The sequence below is a fragment of the Strongylocentrotus purpuratus genome, unplaced genomic scaffold, assembly GCF_000002235.5.
Source record: "Strongylocentrotus purpuratus isolate Spur 01 unplaced genomic scaffold, Spur_5.0 spur5_scaffold_21, whole genome shotgun sequence".
In the NCBI taxonomy this organism is placed as follows: domain Eukaryota; kingdom Metazoa; phylum Echinodermata; class Echinoidea; order Camarodonta; family Strongylocentrotidae; genus Strongylocentrotus; species Strongylocentrotus purpuratus.
Genome location: NW_022145607.1, coordinates 40,955,881 through 40,969,643, shown reverse-complemented (window position 1 = coordinate 40,969,643; position 13,763 = coordinate 40,955,881). Strand labels below are relative to the sequence as shown.

Below are 13,763 nucleotides of genomic sequence, written 5' to 3'. Positions count from 1 at the left end.
TTACATCTTTCTCTCTTTCATCTTTCTCCCTTACATCTTTCTCTCTTTCATCTTTCTCTCTTTCATCTTTCTCTCTTACATCTTTCTCCCTTACATCTTTCTCTCTTTCATCTTTCTCTCTTACATCTTACTCTTTGACATCTTTCTCTCTTACATCTTTCTCTCTTACATCTTACTCTTTGACATCTTTCTCTCTTTCATCTTTCTCCCTTACATCTTTCTCTCTTACATCTTTCTCTCTTACATCTTACTCTTTGACATCTTTCTCTCTTACATTTTTCTCTCTTTCATCTTTCTCTCTTACATCTTACTCTTTGACATCTTTCTCCCTTACATCTTTCTCTCTTACATCTTACTCTCTGACATCTTTCTCTCTTACATCTTTCTCTCTTTCATCTTTCTCTCTCACATCTTTCTCTCTTACATCTTTCTCTCTTACATCTTACTCTTTGACATCTTTCTCTCTTACATCTTTCTCTCTTACATCTTACTCTTTGACATCTTTCTCTCTTACATCTTTCTCTCTTACATCTTTCTCTCACATCTTACTCATTGACATCTTTCTCTCTGACATCTTACTCTCTCTCTCTCTCTCTCTCTCTCTCATTTTTCTATCTTACGTCCTCTCTCTCTTACGTTTTTTTCTCTGACATCATTTTCTCTTACTTCCAGCTCTCTCTCATCTTTCTCTCTCAAGTCTCGCTCTCTTACATCTAATAAGGTATATACATACAAAGTTGAATGAAACTGTTGTGGACTATAAAAGCTTCATAAAGTTATTGCATGTACAGTTCTTTTCACTGAAAGTTTATTGACCTTATGATCTTTGAATGTCACCTGCACCTTCAAGAGATGTACCTGTGGTATGAATGTTGTGATCCTACCTCAAAGCTATGGGAAGTTATTGTGAGTGTAGGAGCTATGTATGTAGGTTCGATCCAACACAGAACAAGTAGGTAGGTGTTACTCGGTTGAAGTGCCCTGGGCTTGGCCCAATCCTGATTTCATATTTATCTTTTAATTTGAATATCTTAGCATGTTCAATTCATACAACATAAATATTCAAATCAACTTTAAAATAACAATGACCGATTATTACATATTCATAAGGAAAGGTCCACTCGAATTTGAGAGTGAGCAACATAAATATTCAATAGCTAAATCAACCAATGGGGAAGAAGGATAGTATGCAAATACATGTGAGGTGAAGCATAGTGAGAAGGTATTCTATAATAAAGAGAAGGATCAATTTGGGAATGTAAAGCATGAAGGAGGAATGATGATAACAAAAGCTAGAGGGAGCAATGTTGATGAGAGTAATTCAGAGAGGCTATGGTACAGGTGGAACTGAGGTTACAAGAGGTGAACACTGGCTCGGAGAGAAGTAAACAAAGTAAAGATCATTAAACCCTGATAGCTGGATGTAAACAGAATCTAATTGTGTACAAAATAGTTCACCACAGAGTACAGCATAATTGTTGACAACAACTATGATAACTGCAAGAACAACACACCAGAAATAGTGATGACTAATGTCTTGCTCTGCTAGGCAGGCGAGGCAAAATCGATACCGGTAATTCTTTTCTGGCTACGGTATACAACATACAGGTCTATTTTATAGCCACCCCTACACAGAAAAGGAAAATACCCTGGGCAAACTACAATTACAATTTACTTTTAATTCAAAGTGTTAATACTCTCTACAACTTTAAACTGCATGCATGACTGTACGATCCTCATTTATAAAATACTTCCAAAAAATATAAATTGTACAAGAATATCTATCTACTAGTACTGTATATGCCACAATGACATTACTGACAAGCAAGGCACATGCAAAACAGTTATCAGTATTTTTTCTCACAGAATGTTTATAATTGTTTTTTTTTGTCAGAGATCTTCTTTTCTACTAAAACTGTGGTCCCGACAAGACTGGCAGTAGCTATGGAAAGGATGACTGATAAAATTGCTGGTCCTTCGGCAGTCACTTCCTGCGAGACCCCTGCTATGAGTGGCGAGACTGTTCGACAGATGGACATAACAGACTGGTTCAGCCCCAGCAAAGCACCCGCGTCCTCCACCTTTCCCCGCTCGATGCTTAAATTCGTGGAGCAGATGCGTGCTACAGAGTTGCCCATGCAAAGGAGGAAATAGAACACTAAGAAGGAAGGTATGTTTGGTGCGAGGATGAGCAGGACAAGTGCAATTATCCTCAGAGTGCAGGAGTGGAAGTAGAGGCGGGGCATGTTGCCGTAGAACTGCACCAAGCGACCCACTCCTAAAGCACAGAGGGCGCTTGCGATCGACCCAAAGGATATAATGCGACCAGTAATGATGGGGGTACTGTCAAACTTCTGCTCCAGTGAGAGGGTGAAATTGCTGCGAAAGAGAGTGGCGGAGAAACCTTGAAGGAAGCGTATGAAGAAGAGCTCATGACCGGACTTGATGATCTCTTTAAAGGTTTGCAGCGACGAGGGAAACTTGTTGTTGAACTCACCGCCAGTGAAGTCTTGGACTGATTTGGTGTTAGGGAGCCCTCTATGCTGAGGTTCGTTCATGAAGAGCAGAACAAACACTGTAACAGAAGAAGCAATTAGATTATCTCATTCGGGTATAAATGTGAATAGCTTTTATTCACTGCAGACTATAGTGTAATAGATGATACCAACATGTATTATGTAGTGCATCAATCAGAAGAGAAAACAAAAAGAAAATACTGGTAAGATGGAAAACTTCATTATGTGATGGTTTTAAAATCACATCATGTCCTACATGTAATAAAATTCTTTTCAAACATCTCAAATTCTGTGAATAAGCAGCCTGAAATTTTGATGACTTGATGTAATTATGTGCTACATGAACATTTCTTTATATGTTAGGAGATGGCATTTTAAAAGTTTATATCAATGGCATCTTAAAAGTTTTTTTCTTTTCCAAAAAATCCTGAATAGCAAATCAAAATGGAAGTACTCAGTTTTAATGAGTTTTAGCAATGAAACAAATTCCTTTCAAAATCACTTTTTTTAATGAATTCCTTTCATTAATATTCCTGATCCAAAGGATGTGATGTTCACAAAGGGCACAACTTACCAAACCAGGCAGCAAAGATGGCAGAAGTAACTATGGAAACTTTAAAGAAGCCATTCTCCATCTCAGCAAGATGGCCACCGATGAGAGGTCCAATAATGAAGCCAATGCTAGAGATGCCGTTGAAGTACCCAAAGACCTTTGCCCTTTGATCTTTGGGTGTAATTTCAGCCAGGTAAGCTCTTGTGATGGATATGCTGTGCTTGAATATACCTGAAAGATATGTGAAACAAAACTGCTAACAATGTTTTGGTGACAACCTGTATACAAATCCACCCATTGAGACTCCATTCTATGTATCCCTTGAACAATATTTGCATTAAAATCTGTGATAAAATAACCTAAACATAAAGACCGCCTCCTTATATAGAGTGCATTTCTTGTTTCCCTTCAGTAGTATTCATGTACAGGTTTATCCATTTACCTGTTTTTGTTTCCACTGAATCAGTTTTGTAATTCACACATGAATTAGAAATGCAAAGATAATAAACATATTAAAGGTGAAATTTAAAGAAAATCACAAATATGTCAACTAATGTATCACTAGAAACTGGTAAGCTAACAGATGGCCATCGTACAAGTTTTAGCTCAACTACATATCGGGTGATTTATAAAAATACAAATACAACCACCTCCATAGCAGCTGGGATATATGAGAGAATCGCTGGAAAAATAACGATGTTTTAATGACGTCACTATATGAACCAATACTGCCCAAGCAGACGACATCCCATAGAGAATGAACATAATTGCAAAGCTATTATTTCTCAAATTATAATGAGTTTAGTGTATATAAATATAATGGCATGTCAAACCATTCAAAAGGGGATATGACCCGATTCTGATAACTAAAATCTTTTGCTTGTAAATACACAGGATAGGGGTTAATTAACAATCAAAGAAACCAGACTTTCAAATTGAAAACCTCCCGGAATGACATTAAGGACGGCATTTGTTCCCTCTTGAAACGCCGAACATACCGCGGTGTGTGCACCTGAAAATACAATGGCGTCTTATTTTGTTTACAAGCGACAGATTCCTTTATTTTTGTACCGCTGCATTTGTCAGCAAAATAAAACCATGCACAGGGTTTAGGGTGAGGCAATAGATTATACATTTAGCCTCGGTATTGAAGTAAGAGAAAGAACTCAAGAAAAGATGAAAATACAGGCACTGAAAATGTGTGAGATGTCATGGGACATCGTCTGCTTGTGCAAATCATGTCCATACTGTGATCTCACACATCTCAGCAGCGTTCAGAGAGCTCTTCAGGTGCTATGCTGGGGCTTTATTTAAGCGTTTTGTAATTTATGATAATCCTTACTTCGAATGTTTCCAAGCATTGAATTATGATAACCTTGTCGAATCAAAGTTTCAACTTTGCAATAATAAAAATAAAGTTAGTTTTTAAAATCAATGAATATCTACTTTAAGATCCCTTTGGCGTCTCCCTAGCACATTCCTATACACTGTATATACAGATTTGATCATAGTACAAAAATGTTTTAGTAACAAAGTACTTTATTCAGTTTAGCATAATCTCCGATGAATCAGCTCTTGTGATGCAAGCACTCTGCATAACTATACTCACTCATCTATTGATGAGTGAGTAACACAATGACACAAAAGGATGAGTACCGTGAAAAATGTACAGAGATTTAAACACAAACAACTTTGAAAATCAGTGAAACACTGCAATGTGATTTAGCAATAAAGGGCATGATCCAAGACTTACCTAGTGGAACTCTTGCTAGAAGGTAGTGAACAATGGAAGTAGAAAGACCCATGAAGATATAACCAATGGATGTGAAGAACAGGCACAGCAAAAGAGTTGACCTTCGGCCTCCGATGTCACTCCATCTCCCCTGCATTGTAAATATCAATCCTTTCATAATCTCATAACACTAATGTTCATGGTTCTTATAAAGCGCCGCAGCAGTGTTACAACACAGCTGACTAAAGTGCTAACACTATTATTCTTCTACAAATTTTTTCATTACATGATTTAAACAAAATCAACTTGAAATTATTCAACTTGAAATTGTTTAAATTATACTGTCCATTTTTGTGTGTGAGGTAGCTTTAAAAGAACCTTGTCCTGTGCACTTTATGTACATATGGATTTGATTTAAAAAGTAATAATTCAGACATATAATTTGGGGCTTGTAAACAGTAACTTAAAGGTCGGGTGACAAGAAAATCAGCTGAAATGGCATTTGAGACAGAAGAAGAAGATAAAGATTTGTATATGACAATCATTTTCCACTTGGAAAATGATTTAAACATGATAAGAGGACCTGAAGATTTACGTTGGGAATGCCCCCCAAAAAATCAAGTCTGAGCAAAGAAAAATGACGTCATCTTTGTAATGTCACGAGGTGACAATTGCAATATAGCTTGGTACTCTATTGTCATAGACGTACACGCTGAGTGCATTGCTTCACGTTGACAGAGAGATATTATTTTGATTTGTTGTCTTCTCAATTTTTGCAGACATTTATTTAAGTTTATATCAAGAAGCATCTTCACTCAGATTCATCTGATTCCAACAGTGACCGTGAATCCGACAAAGGATCTGGATGAGAGTCAGAATCATGTTCTGAATTGACAGATCCTTAAGATGAACTTCCAAATGTGAGTCAGCAGCCAGTAATAGGGGTACAATTGTATAGATTTGAGCCTCCGGCTGAGCAAAGTACTGATGATGATGCAGTAATGTTGTTGGCAACGAAGAAAACGAGTATGGGGTGCCAAGGCCAAATGGAACCAAAAAGTTGCATGAAATTTACCTTTTTTGCACAACTTACGGATTTCTTTGAAAAATAGATTGTGGTATATCAATATAGGCACATATTCAAAGTTATATACGCGAGTTAAAGTATGGATTTCACTGAACATTTAAAGGCAATTCTATGCCATATTGGGACCTCTATGCCATGTGGGGGCCTCTAGCGTGACCTCCATGCTCCAACTACTTGACTGGACCACACTCGAGCAACGCAGAGAAAATTACAGACTGGTGATGCTGTACAAGCTCCACAACAACCTGGTAGCACTCGACACAGCATCCTACATCAACCCTGTCACAAGACCCTCCAGGACTGCCCATGCACATAGCTACCAAGTCCTCCGTTCAAGAACTGAGCAACATAAGCAGTCCTTCTTTCCCAGGACTGTGAGCAGTTGGAATAACCTGCCATCAGAAACAGTATGTGCCTCATCCGTCAATGGTTGACGGGAGGCAGCAACTAAGTCCGGGAACTTTTTACTTGCACCATGTTAATAGCATTGCACCATGCACCTTGCTCTCGTAAGCACACACACACTCATCAGTCTGCAAGAATCTTCAACTGTGAAGGAGGTAGACTTAACCCAAAGAAGAAGAAGGAGACCCAATGAAACTGAATAAAAACAGGTGTAATATGGTAACATTTTAAACAAAGTGGACATAAGTCTCGTGCATGCTTTCTGAACATTCTGCAACTTGATTATTTGTGAATCTGGCAAGCCAAAACAATAATCATGCCTACTGCTCATAAATTCATAGAGTATTTGCATCAAGTAAATAAAAACAAAACAAAACAAAATTACTTACCACAAGGGGAGCAGATATCAACTGTAGGATGCCATAAATTGTACCTGTAAAGAATTAGAAATCCACAGATTACCAAATCAAAGCTCAAAATTAAGTTTAATAGGGTGATCATGCATATTGGGAAAATTGTACAGACAATGGTACAAAGATAGACAATGTTTAATAACAACCAATTGGTTATAGCCCACATGAAGTTTTAAAAAAAAAGTTATTTCTGCGTTTAATAACGTAATACAAAATGATTAAATATTACAGAAAAATATATACATGTATATGTGTAAACACATTTTCAGATATTGACATATCAACTCTAAACACAGAAAGAAAATTAATATTTTTACAATTGACAGATTTTGTGAACACAGGACCACCATCTGAGCAAGTGGCTCGATAATAATGGCATCAGGGTAGAAAAGGCGACATATAGAGCTAACAAAATTTACAGAAACTGACACAAGGGTGCAGTGCAAGTGCATTTGAGACATTTTGAGTTGTGGTCTAAAGGTATTCCTGAAATTTGTTTTATGGATAAAATAAATACATAAATACTTATATCTTTTATATAGACTGTTAATGTGATGGATTTGAATATAAAGTTGATAGTCGCTTTAAAAGAGTAAATTGAGGACATGTTTCAGCTGTTGTGGGTAAATTATTCCACAAGTCAGTGCTATGGTGTCTAATTAATTTATGCATTATTAATAATTTTAAGAGAAACATTCTTTTGTATGTGTACCAGTACATATATAAAGTGAAACATACATGTGTTTGTTTACATAAGTTAATAAAGGTATGCCAAAATTTTAGGGGGGGGGGGGGGGAAGGAGTCAGTTGTTTTCCTCTTCAATCTGCCACTGAGTATAATTACTTACCAACAAGCCCTACTGACGCTGGGGATGCCCCTAGATTAGTGGCTTGTCTCGATGCTACCGGGATGATCAGGGCAACAGCAAACAGGTCCTACAGAGATACATCAACAGTTCAGAATTTACAAAACATGTTAAATTCATTTTTCATCACTTATAAAAAAATACATACATAAACTTGCTTCTACGAGCTACATACTCTCACACTTCAAAGAAGATGCCTTTCACTTAAAAAAAGAAACAAAATCAGGCCAAATGAATAAGAAAAATGATTTTGTTGCTTAAAATAAAAATACATCATCCAATTAAATTTATAGATCTATTGGCCTAAAGGTTTACAATATAATATGATTGAAGATGAGCAAAATCCATAATTTTGTTTAGTCGAATCTGAGACAAAGATACCCAAACCAACCGGCCAAGGCGGCCAAAGTCCTGGGTACCCAAGTCCCGGTGTGGTCACTCAATGTGACTTCTGGACCGCATGACCATTACCAAAATTGCGGAAAAAGGGGTCAATTTCAAGCAATGTCTGCGGACAAAATATTCCTCGAAATATAGAAAATAGGGGTGCACAGGTGTCCTCGAAATTAATAAATAGGGGTCAGGAAAAGGGAAAAGAGAAAACCGGAAAGAAAAATTCTCGGAGCCGAGTCTTGTCCTTGAAATATAGGGGTAAATTTGCGAAAGTGTCCTTACAATCTTATAAATAGGGGTACACCACAAACTTGTCCAGATCTCCTTGCCTCCTGACATCCGACTTATCACAGGCATCACCAGACCGCAACGGGCACAACATCAAAGCCACAACTTCAGATTCACCCATTTTGCCGAGTTAACTGCTACATGTACAGCATGTTTCCCAGAGCAGTCCGTATCTGGAACACTCTCCCAAGCAACGCTGTCACTGCAAATACAATTCTTGGCTTTAGGGGAGTGGCACTACCCGCCATACAGACTATTGCGCCGCCCCTGCCCCTGAAGATGTTGTGACGAGGGACACACCTGCACCACCTGCACATTGTATATAGTGCACGGAGAACAACCACCATCACTTCACCAACAGCACATCACCAACAGCACGCAACACAGCACAGCCCTCGATCTCCAGGACAGCGCTCACGCTTTTGGGTAATTGAGTAATTCTTCAAGGTTCAAGGTTCAAGATTCCAAAGTATGATTTTGTCTTTGTTTTGACGTAAAAAAGAGGGTTAAATTTCACAAAATGTTCTTGAAATTGACCGCAAAAGGGAGTTAGATCCAATTGCATTTTTGGTAACGGTCATGCGGTCGCCGTCCGGAAGTCACATTGAGTGACCCCACCGGAACCCAAGTCCTGCCTCGGGCTCCTGCCCCACTCCAGCATAGAGAGAGAGAGTTAGACTCTAATGCTAATGCGTATTGTAATACTATTGACCTCTAGCACTGCACTACGTGTTAATAGGCAGCATTTGCACACATGAATAGTTAATACACGCTCAATACACAGATGCACACAATGATACCACCTTAGATGATGCTTTAGATGAATCATGCCGATGTGGCTGATCGGAAGTTTGACAGTAGACTCTAGAGTCTAGACTTGTCTACAATTTGAATTTTTAAATTATTCTTTCTAACATTGGTAAGTTAAAAAAATTGTATTTTACTGCTATTTAGGAGTCATAAATTGTCACTAAACTACTAATTGCGAGTGAAATCAGTTGAGTTTTGTACAGTGGTGTTTGAAATGTTGAGAATCAATAGACTAGCGCTAGCATGTCTTTTAATATACAGTCTAGTCAGGAAAGTAATGCAGCTAGTTCGTGTGTTTAATACGTGTGTTCTGTCCTGTCCTGGCTTTAATTTTTATAAATTAAATAATTAGATGTCCGGACAATCATTTTTCTTTTGTTTTTCAGAAGGCTGAACAGTTACAGACCAAATACAAAAGTAAAAGATCGATAAGGAATGACAACGATAACATACCAAGAATCCAAAGACATACAGGCAGACGGTTAAAAATCGATTACTCTTCATGTTTTCTTCCTTTTATCATCAATGTTTTTAGATTTTGTCTTCTTCGCCCCTTAAGTTGAAACCACCGACCAATATGAAAGGGGGCCCGGTTATAGTGTCTCTAAGACAACAAATTGAAAAGGGAAAAAGAAAATGTGCACGTATCGATTTAACGTATGGTAAAGAAATTGCAATAAGAGTAATTAAAGAGACTAGAATTGAATTTTGTTAAAGCTATCGAATGACATTATAACTAGATAATGACTCATATCTTGTTAAAGCTGAAATTTTCCTCTTTACTCTCATGATGTCACATACGGAAACCGAGTGGGGCTCTAACTGGCATGAGGGAGATCACCGTCGACTTATATAGCGCGCGGTTCAAGTTTGGAAGGATAGAAAGTAAATAAATTAGTTGAGACAATAGGTCTCTCATTGATCAAATACGGAAGATGTTTTTCATTTTTTGTAGTTGCATGGGGTGGAAATTTTTATTCAAAAATTTATTTCAAATGTACAGAAAATTGTACACCCAGAAAAGCAATAGTAGCTAGTACCTGTGTTGAACGTCAACCCAGATGAAATAATTATGTCCGGCGGGTGAGCTTTATAAAAACCCAAATTAACAGCTTCGATTTATTTATGTTTAATGCTAGGCCAGTGAGACATTTAAATCCTTCTAGAATATCTAAAACTCTTAACTGATCGTTACGGCCTTCCAGATATAATACCGGCCGCATCATCAGCATAATAAGCATTACTTTTAATTTCTGTGCTATTTACTTTTATTTAGGTGTCTTTTCTAATCTCGAGACTTAATATTTCACTACCTATAATATGATGAAAAGGAATGGACTTAACGGATTATGCAGCCTTGTCTTACCCCGCATGTACTATACTTTAAAATATTCTGAGGCAAAACCATTGTTAATAACTCATGAGCTTATATAAAACTGTAATCCAACTGACCAATTCGATGTCAAAATTGAAAACCGTAGTGTTTTCAATATGAATGACCACTCTATCTTATCGAATGCTTTTTCGAAATCTGCACAAGCCAGGCTGATTAGTTATATTTGTGAATTCTATCGTTTCCGAAGCAGTCCGAACATTTTCTCCAATAAATCTACCAGGAAAAATAAACAGTTTGTTCGTTGCCTAATGGTCGGCAAAACCCTTTTCAGTCTTAAAGAGATGCATTTAGCAATAAGTTTGAAATCTGTATTTATAACAATAATCTTGACATTCCGTTATGTAACCCAAGATGGACTACACTGCTGATAATATGGCGCGCAGAATCAATTTTGTTTACCGTTCGGTAGTGGTTCCACTATAGATAGGCACTACCATTCGACCAAACTACAATAGTAAAGAGACCTGCGTTTAAGGGGAGAAGGCACAGTGGCGGATCCAGGGGGGGGGGCGAAACGGCCGCCCCCCCTATTGGCGGCACCAAAAAAGGAAGGGAAAAAAGAGGAAGAAAAGAAGAGAAAAAAAAAATAACACTGAGTGGGGGGAAGAGGAAAGTCGGCAGAGAAAGGGGAAAAAACAAGGAAATGGCGCTAAGTGACAGTAACGACGAAAATTTTGGGAAAACTGTTATCTAGAGATTTGGGGTCATTCCAGAAGGCTTGTGAAACGTAAATAGAGGGGGCCGGCCGCTAAAATCTCGAGCCGCGGATTCAAATCTAAAGGTTAAAAACAGCCCCTGCGCTACAAAGGTCATCACTCTTTGGTGAGAAATTTGAAAAGGGCACAATTAATATTTTGGATGTCTTTTAAATAGAAGCTATATATACTTAACAGTCAGCTTTTAAATTAACAGTAGAGGGGCCACTTCACAACTCTTATTTTGCCCTTCATTTGGCTTCAGCTCATACCAACTCGCTTGAGCTTGTATTTGAACTCAACTGTTGGTAGTAATCATGGACAGGGGCGGCGATCCTGGGCACGATAGGGGGACACGTCCCCCAGGAAATTTAGTAATATCGCTAGAAAAAATATAGCAGAAAGAACGTACATATTGGGCTTAGGGATTTTCTAGAATGCATAATTACAGCATTCAACATTGCAAAACCTTATTGACATAGTGTTGTTTTATTAAAACACTATGATATGACACTTCGTCCACGCTCCCAGACGTGATTTATCCATGGTTGGGGTAATAGATTTTTTCTTACTTCATTTATACTAACATAATTGTGTGCTATCTCAATCATGGTTGTTTCATTTTCCCTTTAAAGCAAGCGCGTTGCTAGGGGCGGTGCGGGCAATGAGGGGAAAAACAAAGAAACATTTTTGAAAATTCTGACAAGTTGAGAACAGTACAAAAAATCGTCTCCTTTTTCTAATGATAAATGAAAGGTCAAAGCTTTCGCGCGGGAGGGGGGGGGGGGGGGCTGAATTAAGACAAGGAATAGGAGTCGAGAATAGTAACAAGAATCGTCTTCTTTCTCTAATAATTTAATGAAACGTCAACGGCTTCCACGCTTCGCGCGAGAGGGGGAAACTGAATTCAGACAAGGATTAAAAGTGGAGAATGGAACAACGAATCATCTTCTTTCTCTAATAATTTCATCGAAAGGTCAAAGCTTCCGCGCTTTGCGCGGGCGGGGGGGGGGGGGGAGGGACTGAATTAAGACAAGGAATAAGAGTCGAGAATGGTACAACAAATCGCCTTCTTTTTCTAATGATTAATGAAAGGTCAAAGCTTCCGCGCTTCGCGCAATCGAAACATAATTTATTGGTGTGTAAGAAATTTGTACGAGAGAGGAATAGGTTGTTTTCTCGGTTGAAAATTAAAGATAAGAGGTTAAAGAATTTACTGGGGAATGAAGATCATATCTGCACACTCTGTTGGCTTTCATAAAAGCTACAGGTAGATACCAATCATTATAGCTAACGAGTTAAAACTAACTTTCTTGGGGAGGAAGGGAAGGGAAAGTATAGTTTAGCACTGCACAGTAACCCCTATTATTAATAAAAACACTCGCACCCTGTTTTGCGTGACTGCTAGAGCATGTGTGCTTCAATGCTAATCAACTAGGGGACCTACGTCCTTAAGTCATAACTGACAGTAATGGGGATTAATACCTCATAAAAGGGCACTAATATAGCACATCGACCCGGTTTTGATCCTGGGGGCTCACAGTAACGAGGCCATTGCTTAGCCAATGAATCATGACTGTACGCAGCGGGGCGCTAGGGTACGTCGACGCCCCACAAAAACAAAAACACAAAGAAAATGCAATAATTTTTCAATAATCCATTGCAATTTGCCCCGACCCCCAACATAAAAAAATCTTCTATGTGGGCATGCCTTGAACCATAATGCATGGCCCTACAGAGAAATCTTTCCTGTTGGGGACTGGGGGAAAATGCAATGAATTATTGAAAATTTATTGCATTTTCTTTGTTTTTTTCGAGTCGCCGAATAGAACAACGAATCATCTTCTTTCTCTAATAATTTCATTAAACTATGAAAGGTCAAAGCGGGCAAAAACTGAATTAAGACAAGGAATGAGAATCGAGAATGGTACAACGAATCGTCTTCTTTCTCTAATGATTAATGAAAGGTCAAAGCTTCCGCGCTTCGCGCGGGAGGGGGGGGGGGGGGGAACCTAATTCAAAATGAAGGTGTCATGAAAAATGTTTTAATGAATGTTAACAATAAACGAAAGTCAAAGTTTTTTTTTACTCTCTGTTGTTTATTCATTCAATTGTTAGACCTCCAATCGAAGATAAATGGGAAGAAATATTAAATAGTACATAACAAATCGACTGGAAAGTCATATGGTCATTTAATTTACAAGCTATGAAAGAACACAGAATATCAGAATTCAATTTTAAGCTATATTACACAACTTATTACCAAATAGGTATAATTTATTCAAATGGAAATTGTGCAACAATCCCTTATGTTTAATAATATATGATGATCAGTTACACGACAATCTTCATTTATTTGTAAAAAATAATACAAACACACAAGATTGTTTTGGTTAAAATTTGGAGATAGAATTCGAAAACTTTACAATGTTAATTTTTCTTTTGACAAGTTCGTTTTAAAAAGGTTACAACTTGAAAAACTAAATATTTAAAAGTTAAAATGTTCTTATCATATATGCAAAATACGCAGTTTGTCTAACATTTATGCAAGCAGAAAATCGCAAAATTATGTTCCATTAAAGGTAATGCAAAGTTTTGGGAAATTTTGA

At 37.7% G+C, this 13,763-nt stretch overlaps 1 protein-coding gene across 2 annotated transcripts; it reads right to left on the bottom strand.

The window, feature by feature from the left end:
• Positions 1-771: 771 nt before the first annotated feature.
• Positions 772-9,652, bottom strand: LOC577847 (major facilitator superfamily domain-containing protein 9). Of its 2 annotated transcripts, none has more exons than XM_774808.5 (6): positions 9,517-9,652; positions 7,555-7,642; positions 6,683-6,726; positions 4,823-4,952; positions 3,091-3,300; positions 772-2,575 (listed from the first exon to the last, which is right to left on the bottom strand). In XM_774808.5, exons 1-6 carry the CDS (start codon positions 9,565-9,567, stop codon positions 1,872-1,874), a joined length of 1,227 nt encoding a protein of 408 aa, XP_779901.1. In that variant the 5' UTR covers positions 9,568-9,652; the 3' UTR covers positions 772-1,871. The 2 variants fall into 2 exon arrangements, with proteins under 2 accessions (XP_779901.1, XP_011666228.1); XM_011667926.2 differs by lacking the exon at positions 9,517-9,652 and adding an exon at positions 8,248-8,943.
• Positions 9,653-13,763: the final 4,111 nt, after the last annotated feature.

What these genes read in the sequence shown, in the direction of transcription:
- LOC577847 (XM_011667926.2), bottom strand. Translation starts at nt 8,322, where the DNA reads ATGCCTGTGATAAGTCGGATGTCAGGAGGCAAGGAGATCTGGACAAGT. An exon ending in GTACCCCTATTTATAAGATT is followed by an intron (nt 7,643 to 8,247) that starts GTAAGGACACTT and finishes GTATCTCTGTAG; the next exon opens with GACCTGTTTGCTGTTGCCCT. An exon ending in TCTAGCAAGAGTTCCACTAG is followed by an intron (nt 3,301 to 4,822) that starts GTAAGTCTTGGA and finishes CATATCTTTCAG; the next exon opens with GTATATTCAAGCACAGCATA.